The sequence below is a fragment of the Strix aluco genome, chromosome 5 (assembly GCF_031877795.1).
Source record: "Strix aluco isolate bStrAlu1 chromosome 5, bStrAlu1.hap1, whole genome shotgun sequence".
Taxonomy (NCBI): Eukaryota; Metazoa; Chordata; class Aves; order Strigiformes; family Strigidae; genus Strix; species Strix aluco.
The window spans coordinates 48,650,680-48,677,945 of NC_133935.1; the positions used below are offsets into that span (position 1 = coordinate 48,650,680).

General features: G+C 38.9%; 1 protein-coding gene across 1 annotated transcript in view; it reads right to left on the reverse strand.

Moving 5' to 3' along the window:
• Window positions 1-5,208: 5,208 nt before the first annotated feature.
• MYRFL (myelin regulatory factor like) overlaps window positions 5,209-27,266 on the reverse strand; it is a 49,068-nt gene continuing 27,010 nt past the window's right edge. Inside the window, exons 11-25 of the mRNA XM_074825444.1 lie at window positions 26,591-26,791; window positions 26,074-26,182; window positions 25,488-25,597; window positions 21,852-22,015; window positions 21,194-21,257; window positions 20,231-20,316; window positions 19,374-19,445; window positions 19,214-19,260; window positions 18,928-19,095; window positions 14,360-14,434; window positions 12,059-12,146; window positions 10,497-10,571; window positions 8,315-8,423; window positions 5,649-5,723; window positions 5,209-5,555 (exon numbers count right to left, since the gene is read on the reverse strand). Coding sequence (XP_074681545.1) covers window positions 5,469-5,555; window positions 5,649-5,723; window positions 8,315-8,423; window positions 10,497-10,571; window positions 12,059-12,146; window positions 14,360-14,434; window positions 18,928-19,095; window positions 19,214-19,260; window positions 19,374-19,445; window positions 20,231-20,316; window positions 21,194-21,257; window positions 21,852-22,015; window positions 25,488-25,597; window positions 26,074-26,182; window positions 26,591-26,791 — 1,530 coding nt within the window. The 3' untranslated portion in view covers window positions 5,209-5,468. The remainder of the gene's footprint in view (window positions 5,556-5,648; window positions 5,724-8,314; window positions 8,424-10,496; window positions 10,572-12,058; window positions 12,147-14,359; window positions 14,435-18,927; window positions 19,096-19,213; window positions 19,261-19,373; window positions 19,446-20,230; window positions 20,317-21,193; window positions 21,258-21,851; window positions 22,016-25,487; window positions 25,598-26,073; window positions 26,183-26,590; window positions 26,792-27,266) is intronic.

The following is a 27,266-nucleotide window of genomic DNA, read 5'->3' on the forward strand; positions in this document are numbered from 1 at the left end:
CAGGAAGTTGTATTAGTGAGCAATGGAGTCATGAAGGCTTCGTCAGTGGTCCTGGATCTACAGAGGAGTGAGACTGAATCCCAGCCTCCTTGTGTCAAAGATGTTATCCAAAGCTCTGGATCTACAATCTAAAACTTCCCAAGCATTCTGTTTCAAAAAGCACCATCTCCCCTAAGAAACCTGAGAGCCATCACTTAAGATTCTTTTGTCTGGAATGAACTAAATCCTGGCTTTAAACAGAACATCAAATTTCCAAGCTGATATGATCAACCTCCCTGTTCTGATTACTAATAATTTTTAATGTGTTGACCACTTACAATCAAATTCGATAGAGGCTCAGCCATATTATGTTTCTACGAGATTCAAAAAAATCTGAAGTGAAGAAGAGAAAAAGACCCAAACTGGTGCCCACACAAACAAACAGTAACAACTTAATATTTCCAAAGGCAGGTAGGAATTCCCTGTGTGAGGGAGCAGACAGCTTTCCCCGTCAGTATGAGAACAGCTTAAATCAGAGCTGATCCTGCTTTTTGCCTTGTCCAACAGGTAGGGAATGTGGAAGGAAGCAAACGTCATGTGGAAGAGCGATCCACGGAAGCCAGCAGAGCAGCTGGGATTTTTGCAGTGGCAGACTGTCAGTGATACAGGACACGAATCTGCAGAAAATTGTTTCTTTGTAGCACAGTTTAGGTGGGACATTAAGTAGAATTATTCCAAGATGAAGGTAAGATCAGCAAGTGATTCCTATAATGAGTTTCCACCAGTTGTGTTCGATCCTTTTAAGTGTACTATAATGTCATACATAAAAGCCATGTCTTCATATAAAGCAACATATCATATAGTAGTCTTAAAGCACTGCAACTAATTTATAAACTATGATTAATTTTCTGTGAATCTTGAAACTAGTTTCTATACCTACAATGAACAGATTTATTTTAAACATACTCTAGCACTCAGATCAACAGAAAGAGTAAACCTGATGTAAATCATTTTGCAGCTGGATTGACTCACGTTCTATGCAATGGATTTGTAATTTAAGAAGTCAGTGACTCCCGAGTGAGCAACTTCTTGCACTGTGAGCAAAATTTAACCCACTAGCAATTCTTAATGAGAGTATTTTTCTGACTCTAGAAAGTAAGCTATGATCCTAAAAAAATATAGATAAGCAGGACTTGATGAAAAGCTCACCTACAGGCCTCCCTTCAGACCTGTGCTGTGCAGGACTCCAGACTCAGATTTGGGATTGCTAGTTTCTCACAGTAGGCTCACACCATCCAACCAGGTCAACACAAATAGCTTCCTTGCTAGCTACCAGGCCTCTTCTGAAATAAAGAGTCATTTGAACTGAGCTGCAGCCAGCAAGCAAAATGCCCCTTTGTTCATGGCTGTCTACAGCTTCACCTGGGGTTCTGCCCAAAGGCTACCAGCTATTCACCTGCAGGCTCACACCCCAGAACTACTCGTTCTGCTCTTCTGCCTCATACATGGTTTCCATGGGGTGACCATACAGGATTTTCCCTTTATAAGCTCTCTGCTTAAGTGTGCCGGGCTTTCAAGTGATCGCAGTTCCTTACTTAAAATGCTGCTGCCACCACCGGATCAAACTTACTGAAAGCAAGGCTAGGTAATTTGTGTTACAGTCAAGGAAAAATGTGAATTGCCATATCATGTTCTTGCTATGAGCAGCATGGTTTGAAATTCAGATCAGATGGTACCAGATGGCCCTATTCTAGTTCTACCTTTGCCTCCTGCAATTTACGGCTGACTATCACCCAAACTGGGAGTTTGCTTTGCCTCAGTTCCCTCTCAAATTCGTGGGAAATATTCCAGTGATGGATGTCTGGAGGTTTCTACAATTCATCCACATTGTGATAAAAATAGGTAAATGAAGGAATTTTCTGTTCCAGGCAGAATATACATAAAAAATCAGTAATTCATTATTCAGTATCACAAAATTTGTTTCAAACTACATTGTAATGACCACCGTTAAAAATTGTTGCAACTTTATCACTGAGCACACAGGAATACCAAAAAACAACTGGTACACTTGAACGTTTTAGAACAATGTTTTTCATTTGGAAAAGTCAATCCATACTTCCTTTAGTTGTTCAGGACGGAAAATGCTGCCAGCCATATATTCTCCATGGTATTCTTCTATCGTAGTCCTAGTTTGATGTTGTACAAGGGAGAAGAACTGCACAAGGTAGAGAATGTCACCAGTCCAGTGCAGTCAAGATGAGTTCCACCTCCCCAAACACAGGAAAGTGAGGGCTTAGCAGATACAGGGGTGAGAATCATTCCTAGAGCTTCCATATTTCCACACCAAAATGGACTGAAATCTGGGCATGTATGTCACCCACTGTGTATCTGGTGAGGCTGTGTCACAGTCTAACTCTGGTAGGCAGCTAAACACCACGCAGCCACTTGCTCACTCTCCCCCAGTGGGGTGGGGGAGAGACTTGAAAGGGAGAAAACTCGTGAGCTGGGATAAGGACAGTTTAACAGGTAAAGCAAAAACTGTGTGCACAAGCAAAGCAAAAGAAGGAATTAATTCACTCCTTCCCATTGGCAGGCAGGTGTTCAGCCATCTCCAGGAAAGCAGGGCTCCAGCACACGTAACGGTTACTTACAGTATAGGATATCCCTTTGGTCAGTTGGGGTCAGCTGTCCCCATTGTGTCCCCTCACGATTTCTTGGGCACCCCCAGCCTGCTCACTGGCGGGGCAGTCTGCCAAGCAGAAAAGGCCTTGACCCTGTGTGAGCACCCTTCAGCAGTAACTAAAACATCAGTGTGTTGTCAACACTGTCTTCAGCACAAATCCAAAACATAGCCCCATACAAGCTACTCTGAAGAAAATTAACTCTATCCCAGCCAAAACCAGTACAGGCTGGCACTCCTTGGCTTGCTGAACACACTGTACATGCACTGTACAGCCAGCCAGCACATGCCTGGCAAGTCAATGTATTCTGAAAACATTATCCAGGAGGAAGGAGAATTAAAACATTCCCTGGGATTTCCAGGTGACTCTCAGACAAAAGAGTCATAATGCAAGTACAGGCTGAATTATTACATCAGGTATCTTCTCTTGCACTTTTGGACCTGGTGTATGTGAAATCCCAGGCAAATAGTAAAGTTTTGCTTTTTCAACTAGACTAAACTTCTAGACAGAAAACCAGGGCATGCTCAGAGTTCTGTTACACAACTAGTATTTTCTCCTGGTCCCCTGATCCACTAACTCATTCAGTGGTAACCCCAATATAATTAGCATCACAAAGCAACAAAAGTCATCCAATCCCCATTTAAAATGATCAAAGCATTACTGTTAATATGTCATCCCATTTTAAAAAGTCTTTCAGCTCATTGTCATTCACAGATTTTCTCAGGAGCCTGAAGACTATTTATCACAGTTTTTTCAATGACAAGTATTTAATTTCTGCCAGTTCCTCCCTAGCATTTTCCAAGGTGGGTATTTGTTACTTTGGACATGTTAGAACACAGCCTTCATACAGCAACTTGTCATCTTAAATTGGAATAAAATCTTGAAGAATACCTTACTGAAAATGTATGACAGGAGTAAAGAACTAGTTGAAAATTCTTGAATGGGCAAAGTCATATGTAATAAAATCATCACAAGCTTTTTCACAAAGAATATAGTTGCTATCCCACATGCATCTCACCCCAGACCCTAATCACAGGAAGTTTTTGGATGGCAGGAAACAACTGGGAGCTTATATTCTTCTACTGCAGTGCTCTGTGCCACTGTGTATTTCAATCCAGAACAGTGTGATGAAAACAAGGTGGGTCTAGAAATGTACAATTTTTGTTCAAAATGCACATGCATTAAGATCTGTGACCGGGTGACACTTCTGAGGAATTACCCTCAAGTATGGACCATAAAAAACTAAAGGTACAAACTTCTGATGCTTTTGGATCCAGAGTTCCAAGTCCAGTTAGTCTCTGGGATATTACAGATCATGTGGTATACACCATAAATAATTCCCAGGGGAAAAAAAAAAAAAAAAACAAACCCAAAACAAATCCAAACCCTTATATGTTTAAGGTCGAAGTAGAGAGTCATTTAAGGCAAAAAAATCCACAGACGTTGCAGTTAACCCCATCTGAAGCACATACATTTAAAAAAATCAGTCAGAAGGTCATCCTTAAAGGAAATCCCAAATTAGGGACAAAAGAAATGCTAAATGAAGGCACAGAAAAAAATTAAACTATCACATTGTCAGGCAATAAATATACAATTGAGACACATGGGTGTTTACAAAGACTGTGGTCAGCTCTTTTTTAGAGATTAATTTTTCTTCTTAATGTTTCCCTTTCACTGCTAAATAAAGAATTTCATTCAGAGCAAGGTTGTTCAAATATAACTTTTACATTATAAATCTTGAAAAGCCTACAGTCTCTTAATTATATTTACTGTCTCTTCTCTGCACAAAATGAATGATTGTTCTAAACATAACCCACAACACTATTTATACTGTACTTGGTCATTACATCTGTTTTCCTTCTGTCTGAGCAACTAATGTGAAATTTCATTTAAATAGCTTTATCTTAAAAATATATTTCCTAAATATGAACAGAAAGATTTCTCCCATGCAAGTGTGTATCCATATGCATCTTAAAAAGCCATTCAGGCAAGACATTCTTCTTCTCAAATATTTATGTTCTTTCATCACACTAGTACAAATCACAAACACCAAGAAAACAAATAACCTGAATTTAGGAGTAAATAGTTCATTCCTGCTGTACAGTTTAAAAAAAAAAAACAAAAAACACAAAACCAGGTAGCTGAAACGTATCTCATTCAAACTGCAGCATCAACGTTAAATCACACAATTGTAGCTATAATGATGGTACTGCTTTCTGAAATGGAAATACCTAAACAGACCACGGAATTGACCTGTTGTTCCCTAATTTACAGCACTTATTTTAGAGGGCATTTTCACAACACTCTGTTTCTCTCTCAAAGGTATGTTTGGTTTTGGTTTTGTTAGCAAAAAAAAATAGATTTATATATAAATAAAGGGCAGCAGATACTAAGGGAAGGTATATGCCTGTAGGACAGAAGCAGGTCTCCTGACTGCAAATAACATTTTATTATCTTACCATCTTCTGAGGACTGGAGTGTATCCCAGCTCAGCAGAGCTCCTACCCATTTGTTCTCATCTGCTATACATACAATATCATAACTTCACTATGATCAGTGGGATTATTTTATTTACACATCATATACTCCATTGCCTCATGTTCTTTAGAAACAGTTCCTGGAAATGCAAAGCTACAGTTGTCAAACTCTTTATTCTCCTTTTTAGTAATTTAAAAGTGAAACAAACAAGAAAGCGCCATGCAATTCAGGTAGAGGTTTAAAAAAATATCCAGGGCCATTCACAAGTCTCTTTTTCATATCAAGGGCTTCCTTGTGTTTTCCCCAAAGAACAGAATGATCAGCCACATTTTAGTTACACTGCCGATAAAAATAGAAGTAGTAATCAGTAAAAAACATTCCAGCAAAATAAGGATCTGTCGAGCATCCTGCAAAACCCTGCAGAAGAAAAATAAAGGAGATTCATATAGGATCTTCTCTCAGTTCAGAAGCAATTTGTCTTTTGCTGGGTTGCCATTTGAAAAGGCTTACCGGTGCAGCTACACGGAAATAGTATGCGCTGTCATACAATTTAGCTACAGGGAGAGTCCAAATATGCTGACGTCCCTAAATGATAAATGAGAGAGAGAGAGAGATTAGATAACCTTATTTCACATTAAACTGGAGAGAAGGATAGGCTCTGGAACCATTTCATAGACAAATGCAGTGCAAAGTAATTTATGATAACAAGACTTGATAGCTACAGTCTTTAGTATTTAAAGACAAAGTGCTGACTTTAAAACCTGAAGATGTGGGTTTGCTCTGATCAGCTCTTGCCCAGGAGCTGACAGACATCTGGCTCTCAGCGACGCTCAGCTGGCTCTGAATAACTGAACTCCCTCTCCAGTTTTCCAAGCAAATCCCACAATAAATAGGGATTGCTCCTGATGTGCCAGGTGGCCTGAGAGCTTTAAGGTGTAATAGTAGCAGCAAATGGCAATTTTGACAATTTTGAAACACCAACTTTAGTAGTCCTCAGAAGGCAGTGAATGTTCCTCTAAATTCTAAAGATATGGGTAGCGTCTTCACCCAGTATTTCAAAAAAGATGCAGGCAAGATTTCATGCTCTTTTTGATCACAGTGTCCTGCCATGTACAAATGAAATAGTGTATTTTGCATCTGAAATGTTTATGCTGCATTGAATAAAATAAAATTCAATCCTCACCTCTTTTTAACCTAATGATCCATGGTAACTTTATTTTCATCAGTTTCTAGTGTCTCCACTCCTTCATCTTTCCCTCTTTCCTTCACTTTCTGACACATTCTCTCTGTTGGAGATGATATGTTCACATGATACAACTTATGTGAGAATGCTGAGTCCAACTGATTGCTGTCCTGCCATCTGGCAGGGAATAGGCCTTTCAGTCCCTAGGAAAATCCTCTTGAAAAAAACCTCTTCAACTAGGCAGCATTTCTATTCTGAGTCACATCAAACCTGAATGCTCACTGCTGCTAGAGGCTAGTTAGCTTTAGTTTTTTGATGTGGATTTCAGGTTGACACAGGAAATCTCTTTGACCAGTTTTGGCAGTAAGCTTCAAGGATATTTCTGCATTGTGAAACTCTCTGGTCTGACTTAATTTCAATTCTGTTGGAATTACAGCAGACAGGTCAAAACTTGGACAATTTTGGCTTTCTGACAGCTCTGCAGCAGTTGCAGAGAAGCCTGGAACTTTTTGCAAAGACATTTGAAAAGTTGATCAGAAAGTCAGCTTAAGGGTGGGGGTATCCCAACTGCTCTAATTTGACAAAGCACCAAAAAAGTAATTTAAAATCAATTAAGAACATATTATGTATGGCACCATAGATCAGAAATGTAAAAAAAGAGTCTGAAATTACTTCCAACTTCAGGAAAGTTTCTCCTACAATGTGTTCAGAAATGCTACTATCCTTGCTTCTGCCTTTCCTACTGTTTTAGCCAGAATAAACATTTCCAAGCAATGCGGACAAATCGAGGCCTTGAAAGGGTCTTATATTTCCAGATAATTTCAAGGGAGTTTAAGGCCCTCATCAATTTACTGGAGATGATCAAAAGTTTGCAAGATCCGGTCTCTAAATATTTTTTTACTAGGAAAAGGTAACATGTTTTAACAGCGTTTATTCCCACTGAGGCAATCCAGATAACATGTGAACAACTCTTGCTTTTACAATGAACTTTCCCTAGAGAGATTTATCGGTAAACTCCTGTTCACACAGAAAAAAAAGTGAATACTACCATTGTTTCCAGTGAATTCAAGACTTAAAAACTGGAATTCACTACCCACAGGACAATACTGGAAACAGTAGAGTAGATGAGAGTTTGGAGAACTGTACCCTAAGGCCCCAAGTGAAAAGTACTCCTATTTTTTAAGTATCTCTGGAGATATATAGAGTTATAGTGGTGAGTTAGGCTGAAGTAGACTCAAAACTGTCCTTGTAGAGAGTCACTAGATAGATTTTTATAAAATTCATCAGAAAACTGGCTCCTACAAAAAGGTTGTTTCTCATTATGGTCATGCCAAAGCCAGCTATGACTGGCAGATTCAGTACCATTTGGATTTCTACTACTTCAATCAAGATCAGAATTTTGCAGCCATTACTTTTATAAGTCAGGTTCTAATGGACTATTTATTTTCTTCCAAGTGCCCATAAATACACTATGAACAAGGCCAAGGCGACTAGCTGGCATGAGCTATCCTCCTTTCCACACTCTGGAGCTGAAGATCTTCATGGTCTCTTTTATCTCTTCATTCGTTCCTTACAAACAGTGGTCCATAAGGCTAATCAGCAGAACTAGGTATTACAACAAGTTTTTCCCACCCTCCATATGTCCCTCTACTCCAGAATGCATCCCATAATTTTGCTTGAATCAAGAACATCATTCAAGGCATTGTAACCACTTACTTATGAGACTGATGCTTTTATGAAAAGCAAACAGAGCTAGTAGAAGCAAACACCATTCTGGAGAGCAAGGGGAGCAAAAATCACAAATTATTTCAGCACTGTATGGCTTCAACCACCAAAACTATCAGAAAAATAAACACATTTTTCCTACATAAAGCTCAATTTTATTTTCAGTTTTGCATAGTTCCTTTAATGTGAGAGTGGAAAAAAGAGTCATTCACTGGGCAGTTTATAAAAATGATCCCCACAAGCCAGAGTATTGCTGCAAAAATCTTACCTGTGTGGTTTCTAGGAAATCCTTCCTACTGTTTTGGCTTGAAGAATAATGGGAGCAATAATTTCCAAATGTGACTTTGCAGAGAAATACAATTAATGGTTCCGTGGTACTTCAAGAAATAGAGAAAAATAAGGATCTATCCAATTGCTCTTAAATAGGAGAATCATGTATATAAATACAAAATACATACAAAGCAAACAAATCCGAAGAATTGAATTGTAGAGAAATAAAACAGAGGAGACTACTTCACTGGTTGGTATGAAGGAGATAGACCTAAGCCACCAACCTCTAATCTTGTCCCATTCCTTCCCATGAATGGAGGCTGTTTTGCATTTGGAAATCTGGGTGATCTTTACAGTCGTTAAGATAAATCTGGAAATGTACACTAAACTTCCTCAAACCTCAAGCATGTTCATACCAGAAGGTATGATGTATATGGCTTTTTATACAAATGGTCATGACATGCTTGAGTCGCATGGCTTACAATCATGCATAGGCACAAGATATCTGTGCCAGAGGGTACCTGGGCATCTAAACACAACATCAATTTAATGGAAGACAAACCCATAATAAGCCTTAAAGCAGGGACCTATATAAATAACTCCCATTTGCCACTGTACATATGTAAATATATCATTAAAAAGAAGTAAAAATATCCCAGACTTTGTCTGGGAAAGCAGTGGTAAACAGAATTTCATTCAAAATTCTTCAACAGCAAGGACCTTGTGGTCATATCTTCTCCAAACTATCTCTAGTGAGAGTTTCCAGCACTTCCTAGCTTACCAGATGGCTTTTTTGGGAAGAGTATAAACAAACAAAAATGCCTTGGATATCCAAAGAACTCAGATATGGCAATGGCTAGCAGAAAAACTGAAAGCAGAAGGTAGGGAAAAGGTGACATGTAAATTTACAGTTTATGCTGTGGGGAACAACAAAGCACCCCTCGACAAAATGTGCTTTCACAACATTAACAAGGTATTATAAGAAACATCAGTTTTAAAGCATATAATTCATACATGGCAGATTCTCTGTCCTAGATGGGTTGTTAGTAGTGTGTGTTGGATTAATTTGATTTTATCCATCAGGCATAAAGGTTTTCCAAACTTCTGAAGTATTTACAGTATCTTACAGTATTTGGACACAGTGGTAACCCAAATATATTTGGACTTTGTTAAGTGCTTTGATTTTTTAAATTTGTGGCTTTGTTTAGTGAAAGTATATAGAAAAGGTATATATTGAAAATCCCCCTCCCTGCAAATGACAAACCAATATCCAAAATAAATGCAGTAACTGCTTCAGTGAAACTCTGAGTATGATATATTAATCCCTACATGGAAGGGCTGTATTATTAGATTATAATGGCATACACTTAAAAGACAATTCAGTGACTGTAGAAAACAAGCAGGCACTTCAGGAGTACTGTTATATTTCCTCTTATCTGAAAAAGGCAGATGTTTACAAGGATAACATTCAAGATCAAAATACTGGACCTAAAGACCATTCATAGCTTCACATAGTCCTTTCTTGGAGAAACTGGAGTCATGAAGTGTCATCAAGCACAGGGTTTGGCAGCTGTTCTGGCTATCGCTGGCCTTTCTCAGAGAAAAACCCCAAAAGAAAGGACTTGTTACTTCTGGGAGAACACAATGGAGCTAGGCTTTTATCTGAGGAGCAAATATCTGCTGAAAGGAATAAATCTGCTGCTTATTCCTGCTATAAGTCACAATTTTATGCATTACCAGAGGTTCCTGCACAAGAATCCCCTTTTACAGGGCTTGGCACAACAGGCCAAAAAATGCTTCCTCTGGAGTTATTTATGTATGTTTCTAATAATATTTCTCTACACCAAAAAAAAAAATCAAATCCATAGGTCAAAGGCCACAATCCTGCTAATATATGCACACATGTCTGCTCAAACAATTATTAGACCGAACCTTAAGACTACTGGATTTTAGTATCTGCATCAATGAGTGAAATTGTCATTGCACTGAGTGGTACTGGGCCTACGCAACAGCAAAGGATCTACCCAAAGGTCTACATTAAGAACTTAGTTGTGCATAGATTTGTCCCCACTCCTCTGAATAGCGACAAATTTATGTCACAGTAGAAATCAGGCAAGAATTACTGTCTAAAAAATGAACCACTGTTGTATTATGTATGTATCATCTTTAATTGTACTTACTTTATTTCCAGTGAGATTTCCACATCCATGGGTGTGTATTTGTTAACAGGAATAACATAGCTGTAATTTCCGGACCTGAAAAAGTTGGCATTAATACACAAAGGATTTCAAGATAGACAATAACCTTGCAAAACCATGGAAATTGCATTTAAATTTTAAAAGAAAAAAATATGAAAAGGTAGAAGAAATTCCTGCATGCTAGAGGACACAACCTGAGCCAGCCAAGTAGCCATGCCACATTAATGGTATTCCACCATAATCGTTGAATCATAGAATGGTTTGAGTTGGAAGGGACCTTAAAGATCATCTAGATCCAACCCTCCTGCCATGGGCAGGGACACCTTCCACTAGATCAGGTTGCTCAAAGCCCCATCCAACCTGGCCTTGAACACTTCCAGGGAGGGGGCAGCCACAGCTTCTCTGGGCAACCTGTGCCAGTGTCTCACCACTCCCACAGTAAAGAATTTCTTCCTTTGAACTAATCTAAATCTACTGTCTTTCAGTTTAAGACCGTTACCCCTCATCCTATCACTACACTCGTTAATAAGGAGTCCCTCCCCACCTTTCCTGTCGGCCCCCTTTAGGTACTGGAAGGCCACTATAAGGTCTCCCCGGAGCCTTCTATTCTCCAGGCTGAACAACCCCAACTCTCTCAGCCTGTCCTCATAAGGGAGGTGCTCCAGCCCCCTGATCATCTTCGCGGCCTCCTCTGGACCCACTCGAGCAGGTCTATGTCCTTCTTATGTTGGAGACCCAGAGCTGGACACAGTACTCCAGGTGGGGTCTCACAGGAGTAGAGGGGGAGAATCACCTCCCTCGACCTGCTGGCCACACTTCTCTTCATGTGGCCCAGGACACAGTTGGCTTTCTGGGCTGTGAGCGCACATTGCTGGCTCATAGTCTTCCATCCACTAATACCCCCAAGTCCTTCTCCACAGGACTGCTCTCAATCCACTCATCACCCAGCTTGTATTGGTGCTTGGGATTGCTTTGTCCCATGTGCAGGACCTTGCACTTGGCCTTGTTGAACTTCACAAGGTTTGCAGGGGCCCACCCCTCAAGCCTGTCCAGGTCCCTCTGGATGGCATCCCTGCCCTCCAGCGTGTCGACCACACCACACAGCTTGGTGTCATCGGCAAACTTGCTGAGGGTGCACTCAATCCCACTGTCCATGTCTCCAACAAAGATGTTAAACAGCACTGGTCCCAGTACCAACTCCTGAGGAACATGACTTGTCACTGCTCACCACTCGGACATCGAGCTGTTGACCGCAGCTCTTTGAGTGCAACCATCCAGCCAGTTTCTTATCCACTGAGTGGTCCATCTGTCAAATCCATGTCTCTCCAATTTAGGGACAAGGATGTTGTGCGGGACAGTGTCAAATGCTTTGCACAAGTGCAGGTAGATGATATCAGTTGCTCTTCCCATTTTCACCAATGCTGTAACCCCGTCATAGTAAGGCCACCAAATTTGTCAGGCATGATTTGCCCTTAATGAAGCCATGTTGGCTGTCACCAATCACATCCTTAATATAATAAAGCATAATAAAACAATTTACCTACCTGCACTGTAGATTTTTACTACAATAGCGATTGTCAATGCTTTGCTGAGTTTCCAAAATCTGTATGGAACTGATTGTGGTATCAATCCCTAAAAATATTAAGAATAATGTTTTATTCTTGATTATTTCACAAATCTTAGATAAGAGCATAATAAAATTGCAGTTAATACAGTGGCATCTACTCCCTTGCTTGCCACTACAGGAGTTGCTGCAGGTCTAAATTAGGACTCAGTAAAAAGCCTCTGGTTGATTACCTTCATTCTACCATTACAGGAGAGATAAGATTCTTGTTCAATTTACAAGGGCAAATATCCCAGGCACCTAATATTGTAACATTTTCTTGTGGGCAGACATTGAAGGCTATTTTGATGGCAGTCCAAGTAGAATACAAATGTGTCAATATTCATTTTAATGTACTAGAAGTCATGCTCATGCAAGTAACCATTAATTTGAAAAACATTATCTTTGCTGAGAGAAATAATTTGGAATGCAACAAAACTTGTTTCTGATCCTAATGAATATTATAATTTCTTCATAAAATGTTGCCTTGAACTTGCAAGAACTTAAAAGAGTTTTGTAACATTCTACATATACAGTGAAGAGTATAGCCATGACAGCATGACTCCTACCCTAGGCAGATTAACCCTGCAGAGTTAGGTGGCAAAAACCAGTGTGCTAACACAGCAGCACAGCTTTTGCTTTCACAGCTGGCCTAGGAATCACTGCACTGAGCTGCATCCTGAAAAGCTTATTTCTTCTGGATGTATCTACAGCATCCAATCAGTGCAGGTCCATAGTTAGGACCTGCAGCATCTCAGACCCCTAAACCAGCCCACTTCAGTTTGAACTGTGGAGGGCCCTCAAACAGAAGGGGCTGAACAGGTTTAATCGCCCTGAGTGGACCTAGACTCACATTGCCAAAGGTTGGGGGAAGGCCCAGGTGAGGAGGGAGTGTGTAAGCTATCAGCAGACAGCCAGACTCCAGCTGTTGCCTACAGAATCGAGCTGCTGATATTTTAAGTCTTGCAATGTGGTGCAGAGACCACAAGGAAGATTTGGTTCAGCAGGCCCAAGCCTGCTCTTCACATCGCAATTTGAACACTGGTTTTGTGTTTCTGTTCCTCTGTTCTACAGCAACAGTTCCCTACTTTGCAAAGAAACTTGATGATTACTAGCTGACCTGTGCTCTGATTATAAAACATCTGTGTGGTAGTACATACTTAACCTTCAGCATGGAAATATCTGCATGTATGCTTAAGTGACTGAGGGAAATGGAGCATGTTCCTCTCAAAGAAGTAGCACAGAAGAACATTCCCCAGCATCTGTTTCCAACATGTATCACACTAATGCCACAGAGGCACTTTTCTGAGGTGTGTAGCCATGTAAAAAAAAAAATCAGAAGGGGAATGATTTTTCCCAGATCATCCCACTGGGGCATACCCAGGCAATAAGCAGAACTTGTGTTCTACCCCTCACATGGTACCAATCTGCTTTAAATGCATGCCAGTTTATAGATGTTTTATCATCCAAATATGGCCTAATCTTTAATCGAATAGTTATAAAAAAAACAAGCCTTAAAACAGAGCATCCACATAAACAGAAAGATAAGGCATAATCCTGCTCACATTGAATGAATGCCAGAGCATGCCGTTACAACATATGTAACCAGCAGATACTCATCTTCACAGAAAAGAATCGGTATTTTCAGCCCAGACTGGCTCTGACAGCAGTGCGCAGTCAGTTTTGGCCTGAAATCAAGCCAAAAGTCTCCTGTTGAAGATCTTCATCTCCACTGACACAGGCAGTGTCAGGATCCTAAGGTGGACATGGCCCCTTGCAGCAGCTGACGTTTTTAATTCGTTAGGTCAGTTGAGCCAAACCCCACACACTTCATTTACACTGTATCATGCATTTCCTGCACACAAAAACTACACCCATATCCTTAAGCACTTTGCTGTATAAAGGTTAGCAGTGTTGAGCACCTTACAAGATTTTAGCCCCTGTCAAGGTAAATGTCACTTGTCATTTTATTGCATCTGAAGCCAAGTCTAAGAACTATCTAGAGAGCGCAACCAGAATGTCTATAAAAATCTATTGAAGATGCAAGAATAAATTGGAATGACAAGAAAATTACAGTGAATCACAGGTATTTAATAGATTCCTAAGTGTTAATTCTCTATAATGACCAGTTATAAATGAAAATTCTCTAAATTCCAGCAGCAGAATTCCAAGCCTAAAAGTAGCTTTTCAAAGTCATACAAGGATACATTTCAACAGTTTTTTTAAAAAATATGGGACTTACAGTCATTTCCAAGATCAGGTCTTCCATTAGATTTTTTAACTGGATCTTGTTCAGGTAACACGTCACTTTTGTTTGCTGTGAAAGATATATTTACAAACATCCCCCAAGTTAGCCTTGTACAGTTGTAGCAGCAAAATATGAATACAACACCAGAAGATGTTTTGTTAATTATCTCTTGGATAAAGGTATGCATAACCACAAGAGAAACCTTTAAAATACAAAGCATCTCTATTCAGAAGAAGATATATACAGTCAAAAGAAGTGTGTAGATAACAAGAAACCAGATTTTGAAATTCTACAGGATCTCTAAAGCATTTCAAAAAATAGCCTAATAGAAAAGATTTCATCCCCCACACAGAATATCACCAATTGTTATAACAGAGAGCAAAAGCGAAAGTCAACATCCAGTCAGGCACTTCAGTGCAGATCTGATCATAAAGCCACATCTTTCTTATTAGTGAGAAAATGGCATTAGTAAGAATAGGCATCTGCCACGCAAACAGAGGTGAGGGGAATAACAGCTTTTTCAGTGTGAGATGTAAGACACTGAGGACTGACCCAAGTGAGACACAGTATTTCAGAAAGGGAAGGATGAGTCACCAAATTGAAGAAACTAATACACAGCTCTAACAACATGATCACCATGTTCACTTATGTCAGCTCTGTAATTTCAAACATTGAACTAGGCTGGGAAATATGATTTTTTTTAATTCTATTAATTTTCTCAGCAGTTCTCTAGAAACGTGAATTTTAAAACATCTTTTGAATAATTATCTCATAGTACAACCTGGGGAAGGCCCTTCAGGCCCATGGGAAATGGTTTAAAGCTATTCCTGTGCTTTTACACTAATTGCCAGCCAAGAATCTGTCCAGAGACACGTTAGCAATAAACTGGGTCTTAGAAATGTTGATCTTGCCTAAACTAACATGCTTCATCAAATACCATTTTATCTGTGAAAAAAATGGAATCATATATTTCTAGAATACCAAAATGCTCCATTCCCACATTTTCCAAAGGAACATTCTGATTTCAAAATGACTGTTCAGAACAGAAGTCACTTTTTCATTATATAAAAATTTAGTTTACAAAAGGAAGGATCAAAATGCATTATTTCACTGAGATTGAAACAAGAGAGCTGGATTGACCTTACTGTTTTCTTATTCATTCCAGATTTTGGTTCTCATTTCGGTATTGGGAATAAGAAAATCCAGGCTTTTCTCATGCTAATAGGTGACCAAGAGCATGGAACACATCAACAACTGGAATCTGAGGGCCCAGAAGCAATGTAATATGTTTTGTTATGAATCTGTGATACTGCTGCCAGGTATTCCTTGAATCCATTTTCTATTAATGTGCTTATTGTACAGATCTACCAGTTATACCAAGTTAGGTGGTAACTGTTGCATTTAGTAGTCATCTGCTGTCCCGTTTCTTTATACTGTTCCACACACCTAGAAGAATGGCTACTGAACACACGCAATCTGTTATACATGTCTTGAGGCTGACCTAAGAAAAGCCTATTAATTCTTTTTCTTCATTTTATTTACAAACTAGTTGTCACATCTTCCTTTCACTTTCTTCTGTGTTCTCTTAATAGTCTAGGTATGTTAGCAATGCATTAAACATTCCGTGCCATTTTACATTTTCATTAACAGAGAACTATTCTGTAGAAAAAACTATATCCCCTGGTAAAGGCAAAAGATTGCTCACTGAAACAAAGATGTTCTCCCTGTAGATAAAATACTTCAGCTGTGCAAATGTTGGCAGGAATATTTATTAAATACTCTGAATTACTAAACATTTAATACTGTGATTCTTCCACAGATAATGGAAGAAAGCATTAAGTGGGTACCAGAATTTTGTATAAAAACTAGAATGAAGACAGATCTACTTCACTGAGATTTCAACTATTTAAACTGAGTCAGTAACCAGTATAGAAATTTATTTTTACTTGGTTTTTTACTCATTGTAAAATTACTATTTCATTGTCCTTTAAGCTGATGCAATCCCAACAAAATGTAGAAAACTGGACCTGATGTCATTTTTATCTGGAGCTCAAGTTGCCAGTTGAGAACACCAAGATCCACCAAAAAACACTGTAGCAGTCTTCAATGAATTGTGGTAACCTTCCACTCTGTCACATACAGTGACTCTGAGGACTTTCTCAAAGGCCCAATGTGGGGTGTGAAGATCCAATTCAAAAACAAATATAAAAGTATGAGCATGACTAGAATGTAATGAGGACAACCATTATCTTCAGATAAGATTCAGATAAACTCATCCAATAAATATGGCATCCTTTTTTTTCTCCTCAAGTGTTTTCTGATTTTAATTGACATGAGTTGTAATATTCTATAAGCAGCATGGGAAAAACCTGCTGATGACTTCTTGTAGTGCTGGTACCTTGCTATGAATCTGTTAACTACCATCTGAAGGCAATAAATGCAAATGCATGATGTTGACCAAAATCCAGCAGGAGCCCTCACCAAGCTTTTCTTGTGAGGGGAGAGACACCAGGGAGAAACAACATTCCAAGAAAAAGTAAGGACAGCCCCTGGTTACCAGTGACACTTAACATGAAGGGGCAAGCAACGAACATTAATGGCATGGAAGCAGATTGCAGAAAAGGCCCAGATGCTGAAGAGTTTTCACACTCCTCAGTTCCACTGAAATCAATAGGAGTTTGAAAGTCTAAATCCTTCACAGAAACCAGTTCTTAAGACAAATAAAGTATGGGGGAAAAGGCCACATTAAGGCCACATCCACTACATAAATATGTGCTAAATTTTTGTTTAATAAATTTTGCCTTGCTTTTGTTTCTACTTGAACAGTACTAACAGTCTTCTCAACAAATCTGAGATGCAAGGGATTAGGAGCTACAGTGGATGCACCCAATAGTAGCCTGCACCCACAGAATTCAGGTATCACGTGGTGGAATAGTAAAAGGTCTGTTAAATATGAATGCCTAAATTAGCATTTAATTCAACTGCAATTTCAAATAGTTTTATCTTTCCATGAATCAGACTAATCAGCTGCCTCTAAAATATGCACTGTTTATCTTAATTATTCCCCATATTTAACTCTTAGCTTTTTGTTCTGAAAACATTTTCCTTTTCATTTATCTTGGCTACAGCTACATTAAGCAGCTTGTTGGTTTTCCTTCTGTTTGGATTTCATATTGACATTGTTACCTTCCATCTGGGGATACATTCAGCTTCATTAAACTTGTGCAGATCTGAAATCTTTCAGTAGCTTGTGTTCTGTGCTGATTTTTCATTCCTGGATCCACACTTAATGCTATTTGGAGCATAAGACCTTGAGAAGGTAATGCTTTGTGTTTATGCTTATCTTCACTTTCCACCTAATATCAAAAGCAGCCAGCTGAGGATAGAAGGTTTTCATATTTCATTTTCATCCATCTACAGTTTCCTCATTTGTAAATGAGATTAATGTCTTTTTAATTAATCAACGCTCTTTCAGGTTTCAGAGCAATACAAATCACTTAGGTATGACCTCTTGAAAGCACTGTATTGAGCTATATCTGCCACAGGGCTTACTGCAGCACCAATCACAAGAATTGCAAGGACTATCACATGCAGCTTGCCTGCAGACAACAGCACTTTGCAGTATAAAGAATGGCCAGTGGGTGAATCCCACTGAAACAGTTCATGGAATAAGAGTGTCACAGCAATTGGCAATGCCTGTCCTAGCAGACATTTGTACTTCAGAGGCTGAACTACATCCGTCCCCAATTTCACCTCAACCATGGTTGCTGCAAGAGTTGTTCCCAAGGCCAAGAAAGGAGGAGTATGAATGCTGGGTTTAGTAATATTAACACTTGCTTCCAGACATTGACAATGTTAAGGTCTGGGAAAGAGGAATACAGATTCCAACAACTTGTGCATACCTTTATGTATAAACTGTTTCTTACAAATATTATAAAAGTTGTAAACAATACACCTACTCAAATATTACACACATAACATCTGGCAGACAATATCTGAAAGAGAATTCGTTCCAGTAGGAATCATTTATTTCATAGAGCTCTGCCTTCAAATAACATTTCTCTACTCAACAATCCTGCCTGAATGAGCAGAGTTTTAATTCTAAGTTTTATGTTTTCTGGCAGCTGAATTTCTGTCTCTGCCCACAGAAAAGATGTAGTATCACCACACTGTGACACCATTAAGTGTTTTGGGTTTTTCTACATCTGTTAATTCACCCTCCATTACCACAATCAACTCCTGTCCAGCTGTAGGCAAAGGTTAATTTAAGAGATTAGTGACTTTCTAGTTCACATAGAATCATTTACCATGAATGGCCAGGAAGAACAGTGACACCTGACAAAACACCTTAGGACCCAATATTCTTAAAGGTAATCAGGCCAGATTTTTCAAAAACATATTGACTGCAGTGATGATTAGTTATATCAGGATTTTTTAAGTCCTCTGGACTAGGTTCTTTTATAGGAAGCTAACTACTTTTGAAGATTCTTGCCCCTTCCCCCACACTGTTTATACAGTCTTTACTTAAATGGTAAATAACAGAAATTAATGTTTCAACTTACATTTCTCTTTTGCATTGGTTTTCTTGAAACTTAGAGATTTGCTTGATTTTGCTTGATGAATTGGACAACAATAGACCTTGTCACAAGGCAAAATGTCACAGAAATTCACTTCAGGGATCCTGCTGATGGGTTGCGTGCTCTGAGAAATTGTGCTTTCCCCCTGCAATGCTAAAGGCAAAAAAAAGGACACAGTTCTCCCACTAGTGCTGTGTGTTGATTGGCATTTTATAATAGCGCAGAAATTGAAGGCCTGTTATGTGTATGCAGACCAGCAGAGATACAGTACCTGCCATAGTGGTAGGGGGAGAGAGTAGAACAGAACTTGAGGTACTGCTGCTGAAGAAAAACAATTTATTAAGAAATGGACATCAGAGTTGTGGACCAAAATAGATTGGTCCACAATCAATTACTAATTCTAATTCACTAACATTAATTTAACTACTTGCCTGTAAATCAGGTGCTTCTCAAAATGTCTGTCATGAATGCTAAGTAAATATAAGGTCGATATTGTCAAAGCACTGTAGAAAAAGAATTATTCTGTAGATTCACATCCATCTTTTATGTAACATAACATTAGTACCTTACAACACCTTGTCCAAATGTAGTAATGTAAGAGTTAACTATCTGATCTAGTGGGAAAAATTTCGACTGAATTTAACGGTGTTTACATCAGATACTTGTATACAGTATTGTATTCATATACTTGTATATATGCATATACACATATTCTTGTATTCAACACAAAATATAGTCAGTTTTCCATTGTAAATAGAATCACAACACCAGTTCAAAGCACTCAGTTCACAGAGAGACTGTAAGCCACATTTTTTTGGACTAGAAAAAGAAAATAGCAGTCTCAAGTCCAGCACATGCTTTCCTTTCCACAAGTCTAACGTCACAAGTTAAACTTTCAGAGTCACAGGACTGCTCACCACACTGGGAACAAGTCCAGCTTCATTTCACACAACAGAATCACTCTGTACATCAGAAATTGTACTTCGGCACAGAATGACTGCATAAAACATGCAGAGTCTCATTGAGAGCCCGGCTTTGCACCTGTAGCATGAGCCACCAAGATACATTCAAGGTGTACCATACATTGGGACATGCACAGAGATTAGTTGTGTGTGCACCACGAGTATCTCACTTTTCTAAAACGATTTCAACTTTACAGTGTCACCAGGCTTATTCACTCTTAATTTTAATACATTGTGTTCTTTGAGTAGGAAGGGTGAGAAGAAGAATGAGAAAAGTGGAAAGGAGACAGGAGAAACAAGTCAAGTGGTTGATAATTAACTGTTACCATAGTGCCATAATAGCAATTAAAGCTATTATGGTCACACGGAAAATCTTCATGGAACAAGACTCTTTCGACTTTGACAAACAAACCTAGAAAAAAAAATGTTTCGTTAATTTAAGTGGCACATAACTAAGCTACTACTAGTAGAGTAAGAAATACTACACTAGTCTGACTTTAAGCTAACCTTGTTTCTTTCAGAGGAACCACACAAGTCATCCTTATATAGGGGTCAACATCTAAAAAGAAAACCTTAAGTAATGAAAGGCTCCCTAAAACTGGGAGTGTGCTGCACACTGTTGATTGTCTGGGGACACAAACATTACACAGGAAGAAAGGATGGGTAAAAATAACAGCTCCTTCTCTTTTCTTCCTGCCATTTTTCATACTCTTGAAGTATTTAAAAATCAGATTAAGAACTCAGTAAGCATTGGCCAGAATTAAAAGACGAGCAGCTTTCAGGATATGTCCAGACCATGTTAAACCACAGCTGGTGTAAATACAGAAGAAGGGCACTTTTCAAATAAATAGGATGATCTTAGATGATGGAGCAATTGACTGATTTATGGAATAAAGAACATTTTACCTATTATTTTGTCTTGCTCTTTGGCACTGGCAAATGCAAGGTAGGCAAAAGAGTGAAGGACTCATCCAAGGAAGAAAGTTGAGGAACAATTATCCAAGGCTGCACTGCACCATGTGAGCACACCTACAGGCTCAACAATTCTATCCTGTTGGTCTCCTTCACACCATTATGCAGCATGGAACTACTCTCACACACACATGTATAGTCAAGTAGAAGTGTCTTGTACATGTTTTCTATCTCAGTACAGCTAGCTGAGCCTGACACTAAATAATTCAAGCTAAGGAATTTGATTCTAAATTTAGAAACATGAAAGCTTTCACCAATACTTCAGCACTTACAAAAACTCTCTCATAGGCATATTCCATATATTAAATTTCACTCACCTTGCTGGATTTTAGCCATACTGATTTTTTTGATGGCAAAAGACTAGTAGCTCGACTATACCTGCTGTAAGAGACAAGATCTCTTTAACATTCAAATGTTTCAGCAACTAATAAATGAAAAAGAGACATTTTCAATAGGGTGTTAATGTCACTTGCTTTTGCAATTTTAACATTTAAAAAGAGAAAGGCGGAAGAGTCAGCAGATTCATTTTCAAGAACAAAGGCCTCCAGTTACCTCATTCAGGTGAATGATATTAAATGCTACATTTGATTTCAAAGAAAACTTGGGGAAATGGTTTAGAAATAAGAAATACTCATCACTTCCACTGAGGCACTAATGAAGATCCTTTCTTGCAGAAGAAGCTCTGCAAATTTCTCTTAGCAGCAATTTCCAAGCTCCAGGGCTGTAAATGGACATAATCTGTCCTTGCTTTATGCAACTGAAGCAATTACAAAAATGACTGCGATTTAACAGCCATTTCAAATATTAATTTTGTCAGTGAGGTAAAAAATATGAGAAATTCGCATTTTTTGCACAACTTAAATGCTGGAAATGAGCTAACTCCACTGTCAAGCAAAACCCGTTTTCACTTCTACCACAGAGACCACTTTACCAATTTCTGTGACAAATATCAGAGAACATCCCTGACAGAGGTACCTGACTTTGCTCTCTTCACTGACTGTTGACTTTAAACTGCTCATCCGTTTCAGCCTGGACAGTTTCCTATTCCACTGTTCCAATTCTTCTATTCTTACTTCAAGATTGTTTGTTAGTTTACAAAGCTGCTTTACAGCACCAACATTCTCCATAAAGAGCTGATCCTGAGAAGCAAAATAATGACAAAAGTAGATACAGTATATTCATCAATCAGATGTAACAAGCAGGAATGAGTACAGAATTCACCTATGTAAGGATACACTGAATATTTAAAATGCAAATGCAAGTTATCTCACTGTAAATGGGACACACTTATGACTATAAAACACTTTTGCTAGATTATAAAAATTGCTTATGCTCAATTTGCAGTAAATTGAAAATGAGGACTTGCAGAAAAATTTAAAGAAGCTAAAAGGCTTTGTAGACCAAGAATTTAAACTATATTTTACAGTCATACTGTATTGAATTTTAAACCTTAACACTGTCACAGCAGGCACCTACTATTTGATTTGTAGTGCTGCAGCTGAACGCAGATTTCAGAATCCCTTAGCAAAATGTACATCCAACTATCTACCTACAGGATTGACTAACCTGGCTTAGACAAGCCAGAGTTTTTATCCATGTTGTATATATAACCTGAATCATACATGAATCAGTGAGACAGGGAAAGATCCAAACCAGAGATCAAGCAGTGATGGCATAATATTTTGTTCTCCCTTTCAACCTCTCCAGCCTCTTACAGGAGTCCTGTAAGTTCTGATAGCGTGACTAGCTCTACACTTAACACAGTTTAGACACCCTCCATTTACTCCTTCTGAATATTTTACCCAAGAAAAGCCTTCTGTTCTTCTACCCCCTGCTTATCATCTAAGTATCAATCTGCTGTTGGAGAAGGCCTCAGTACAACCATCCAGGTAATGAGTATTTTACCCACTTCTGAGCCAAAAATGGTCACTGATCCACTGCAGGAGCACAGTAACAGCATATTTTCTTTGCTGTGTTTGAAAGAATGGCTTTCTTATACTAACGGACAACCAGACTGATGCCATTAGATCTTGGCCGAAGCTATTACTGCAGTTAATATTGCTAAGTGTTCCAGTCTAGTCAAGTCATGCAGAAGTAAGGCAAAAGCAGAGTTTTGCCTTTCAGATTGTAAACGCCATGCCCACCTTTCTTTTACAGGTGACTGCATTCCACAAAAACAGATAGTATTTTGTATAAACAAAACCAGAGCACAGATATTGGTGGTAAGTTGCAAACTTCGGTACCGCCAGAAGACCAACAGCCTGTTTAACTAAAAAGTGACTTCAGAATAACCTCCTGTGCCTAGAACTGTGAAATCATTCATACGGTCACTTGTCCTCATATCAATGATATGTAGCAGCTGCCCTTTCCATTCTCTTCAAATCATGCATGAATCTCTTCTAGGTGAATTCAACTAGCTGAGAAAATGGATCATCTGGCAAAATGAAGGAATACGTTCTTTGGGAAAAAAAGACTGATTAGAGTTTTACTGCCTCACTGAAGAAGAAGTAGTAAGCACAGTAAAATTGAGAAGAGAAGAAAGATTCTTGCCCCCAAACAGCAAATTTCCACACAGTTGAGACATTTCACTAGAAAATAGCAGAGCCTGGTTCAAATGCATAATGCAGTCAATTAATTTTACAGGGTTGGACAGCTCCAAAAAGGTAGCTGACAAAGAGACACAACCAAACCAGCCAATATCCTGCTTATCTGGAACTAAACTTGGAATGTGAGGTAACAAAGTTCAAGGCCTCATCACCTTCCTAACTGAAAGCAAAGATATGAAGCACTGTCCATTTAGTATTCAAGGTGCTGAGCTATTCCGGCATTGGGAGCTTCAGACATTAAAGCAGATGTTCCACCTGGACATCAGATGTTCCAAATCTCTGAATTCAATACACATCTTAAACTGTTAAACACAGATCTCTTCTGCCCCTGTCACCCCAAAGCTCACGGAACTGACCTTCACATGCTCTGCCACAGGTGTTAGGAGAAATAGGAGAGAGCACAGATTTACCTAACTGCATTAAAAGAATGTCAAAGTGTTTGTGAAGGGATCCCAGACCTAGCCAAGTTGTCAAGAAAATGTTAAGCAGCAAATAAGCCATCGTTGTAACAACTCATTCCTGCTTGGGCCACATCCACAACAGAATCACGCCCTGCAGGGTGCAGTAGGCTTTCTCTATTTCCTAGGTCTCATCCCTGGAAGACATCCTGGCAAGCATTCTCCAGAGACCCAAGCTACAGAGGAGAAAGGGTTTATGATGGGCCCAAAAGGCAGTGCTGTGAGACACTGTTACAGATGGTATTTTGTGTGATATTTCAGCAAAGAGAGATATAAATCAGAAGCTCAATTGTCCAACCTGACTACCCCATAGCAGTTTGGGGGGGGACTCAAAAACGCAAATGATGCTGCAGCTGTCAGACAATGTAACAGGAAGGGCTAAACGGCAAAATGAACCTAGTGTCACTATCTAACACCATTGCTCTTCTATGAGCATCTAGAAATCAGTTACAGGCTGGACCCCTGACCAAACACAGCAAATTTTCTAAATATCTCCTTTTCAACAGTATCTCTAAAAAGTGTTCTTTCCACAGCTTTACTCAAGGTGTCTAGTTCATGCTTTCTTTATATGGCATACAGCCTAGCAGATTTAACCTATGAATTTAACTTATTTGTAGCCTATCAAAAGAAGACAAGTGAAATGCAGTATTTTTTATAGATATTTTCTCCAAGTTTGGTGGTATAAACCTGTGTTTTCTACAGAATAAGGAAAGAATGCATGATTATAATGAATAAAGGATCATGTTCATGACATCATCCAGGCAAGACTCTTCCCAGTATCAGCTGTAAGCAGGAAAAAGCTGGGAAGTGGTCCTTGACCTGCAGTGAACCAGGGCACAACAGAGGGACTGCTCTGATCAGTGTTCTGGACAATGTCGTGTGACTGGATTCTGTGACTGACGGTCCCTTCCATCCTATTTCTACAGGAAAAGGAGGGGAAGAGAGCACACGACAATAGACTAAGGCATTATTTCCAACCTATGAGCATGGTAACTACTTCATGTGCCGTAAACGTTTTATAGTATATGGTTTTGAAGCTATAATAAGGATTTCAGATGGCCAAAAAAACCTTCCCACAGCACACACAGAGATAGCATTTGTATTTGGTATGAAGTGATTACACCAGGATTAGAGTAAGGAAGTTTTTATTTAACAAACAGAATGCCATAGTTGCTTAATTCACTTCTGGAACACTTAATTAACTTAAACACAAGAGAATGTTTTGGAGTCCCACTTGTTGGACCAATGCTATCAAATCGCTATCCACCTTTATCCAGCAAAGTTAGTTTTTTTTCCTTTTCTCTTTTATTGTATGGTTATTTATTATTATAATGAGATTTTAATGTAAATTGTTTTTGTCGTTAAAAGATTCAGCCATTTACTAACACCTGGTGGTTCATTTTTTCTCACTGATTTGCCAAACACTATTTTTTGTAAATACAGGTGGAGGCCTACAGCTTTGTATAAAGCATAGTGTGTGTTTATAGCTCCATATACGAAAAGAACAGTCTAAATACACACATCCGCTTTCTCTCTCAAGACCATACCTTGTCAACCATGAGGAAGTTCTCTATTTTTTCTCCATCATTACAAGCAACATCTCCAACTTCTCTAACAGCTTGAGGTAAAAGCTCCTTCACTTCCTGGGCTATTATGCCTGTTCACAAGATAACAGAAACTAAAGTCAGGAAACACATGGCATGCTGTTGACCATGGTTGTGTGCTTTGAGTTGCCCATCCTAAAAGCTACAGGTAGGGCCAAACACAATCTAGAATTTCTCTGTGGTAGGAAAATCTAGGATTTCACTTTTTTTTTCCATTCCACAGAAAACAAACAGAAAGCTTTAGAATTCCCATTTCTCTGCAAAGAACAAAATTGGTTGTGATCACATACTTCATTCTCATTAAACATCTGGAAAAATAACCTCCTATCTTTAAAAATCAAAACAGAAGTTGGAAAATTAACAGAAATACTTAATTTTGGCATTTTTATATCACAAGAGATACACAGCAGAATGTGCAATTGTGGTATCCTAAGAAATGAGGATGAAATAGCAGGGTGTTAAAAGGCACTATGGCACAATGAACAACAGTGGAAGTTAAAGAAAAATGGGAACAGAGCTGACCCAATACCTGTTTCGTGGGTATTTTTAATTCCCATAACAGATGCAAATTCAGGCTTGTAGTCATACTCCACCAGCCTCATTTGTGTAATTCTTCTCAACTGCTCATTCGTATCGACCTAGTTGGACAAACACGGAGATTCACATGTTGAAACACTAAAAATGTCATGGCATCTAGGGTATTGCTTAGATAGCAACATGCCTGACACGGTCACTTGGCCAGTCTTCACAGCAAAAAATATGGACAATCTTCCCACTCCCCATCGGCAGAGTGCTGTTTGTATTTTTATTGCCAGTTACCCTTCAGCCTGACAACTCCCATTTACACAGATATCCCCAGCTTCTACAGACAGCCTCTTCCAAAGTCCACAGGCAATGGCTCTACAGAGCACAGTGGTACATCTGGTTTCTTTAGGCCAGCATTTCAGCACACCCAGGATAAAGAAGCTGCTTCATGTGTCAGAACAATGATCCACACATGTGCTGTGGTGCAAACATAAATGCCCTAAATACTCCACAGCCCTCACCTCCCGGATATTCTGTTTTGCTCGGCTGTCAGATGGATGCATGACTCTGCCCATAACTTTTGCATTTCCGCAGACAACCAGAGCTTCATCTGGTGCATCTGTGTTAATTCCTACTCGACCATGATAGACTATCGTCTCTGGAACATGTCCTCGCTGCCACAGTACATCACTGTCATTCTCAAACTGCCCTGGGTTAGATGCCTGGAAGGAAAACTCATGTTTAAAGATATAGTATAGCATAGATGTACTATTGCTTATTCCATTAGAAATTCAGGGAAAATGAAATGCCAAATCTTTAATATTTAAATTGTATTCAAGAGCTTTACTAACACATCAACAAAAAAAAATCCCAAGTGGAGTTACTTCTAAGTCTTTCTGCTCACACAGCATTGGTCTCATTGCTTGAATTCTACTTTTTTATCACTTTAAGCTAAACTGTCAGTGTCCAAGCTTTCCAAACTTTAACTTTGACATTATGGCACATAATCATTCTTTGTTTACCAGCAAACTTTAGTTGAGGCTGGAAATCAGAAAAGAGCAAACAAGGCACAGATTAAACACATGTGGTTCATAAGATCCTCTGTAACGTTTTAAACACACCCATTAGAAATTTCGTGTCAAGGAAACAGGACTTTCAAAGAACACCTATAAAACAACTGAGTGTGTATAATTAGAA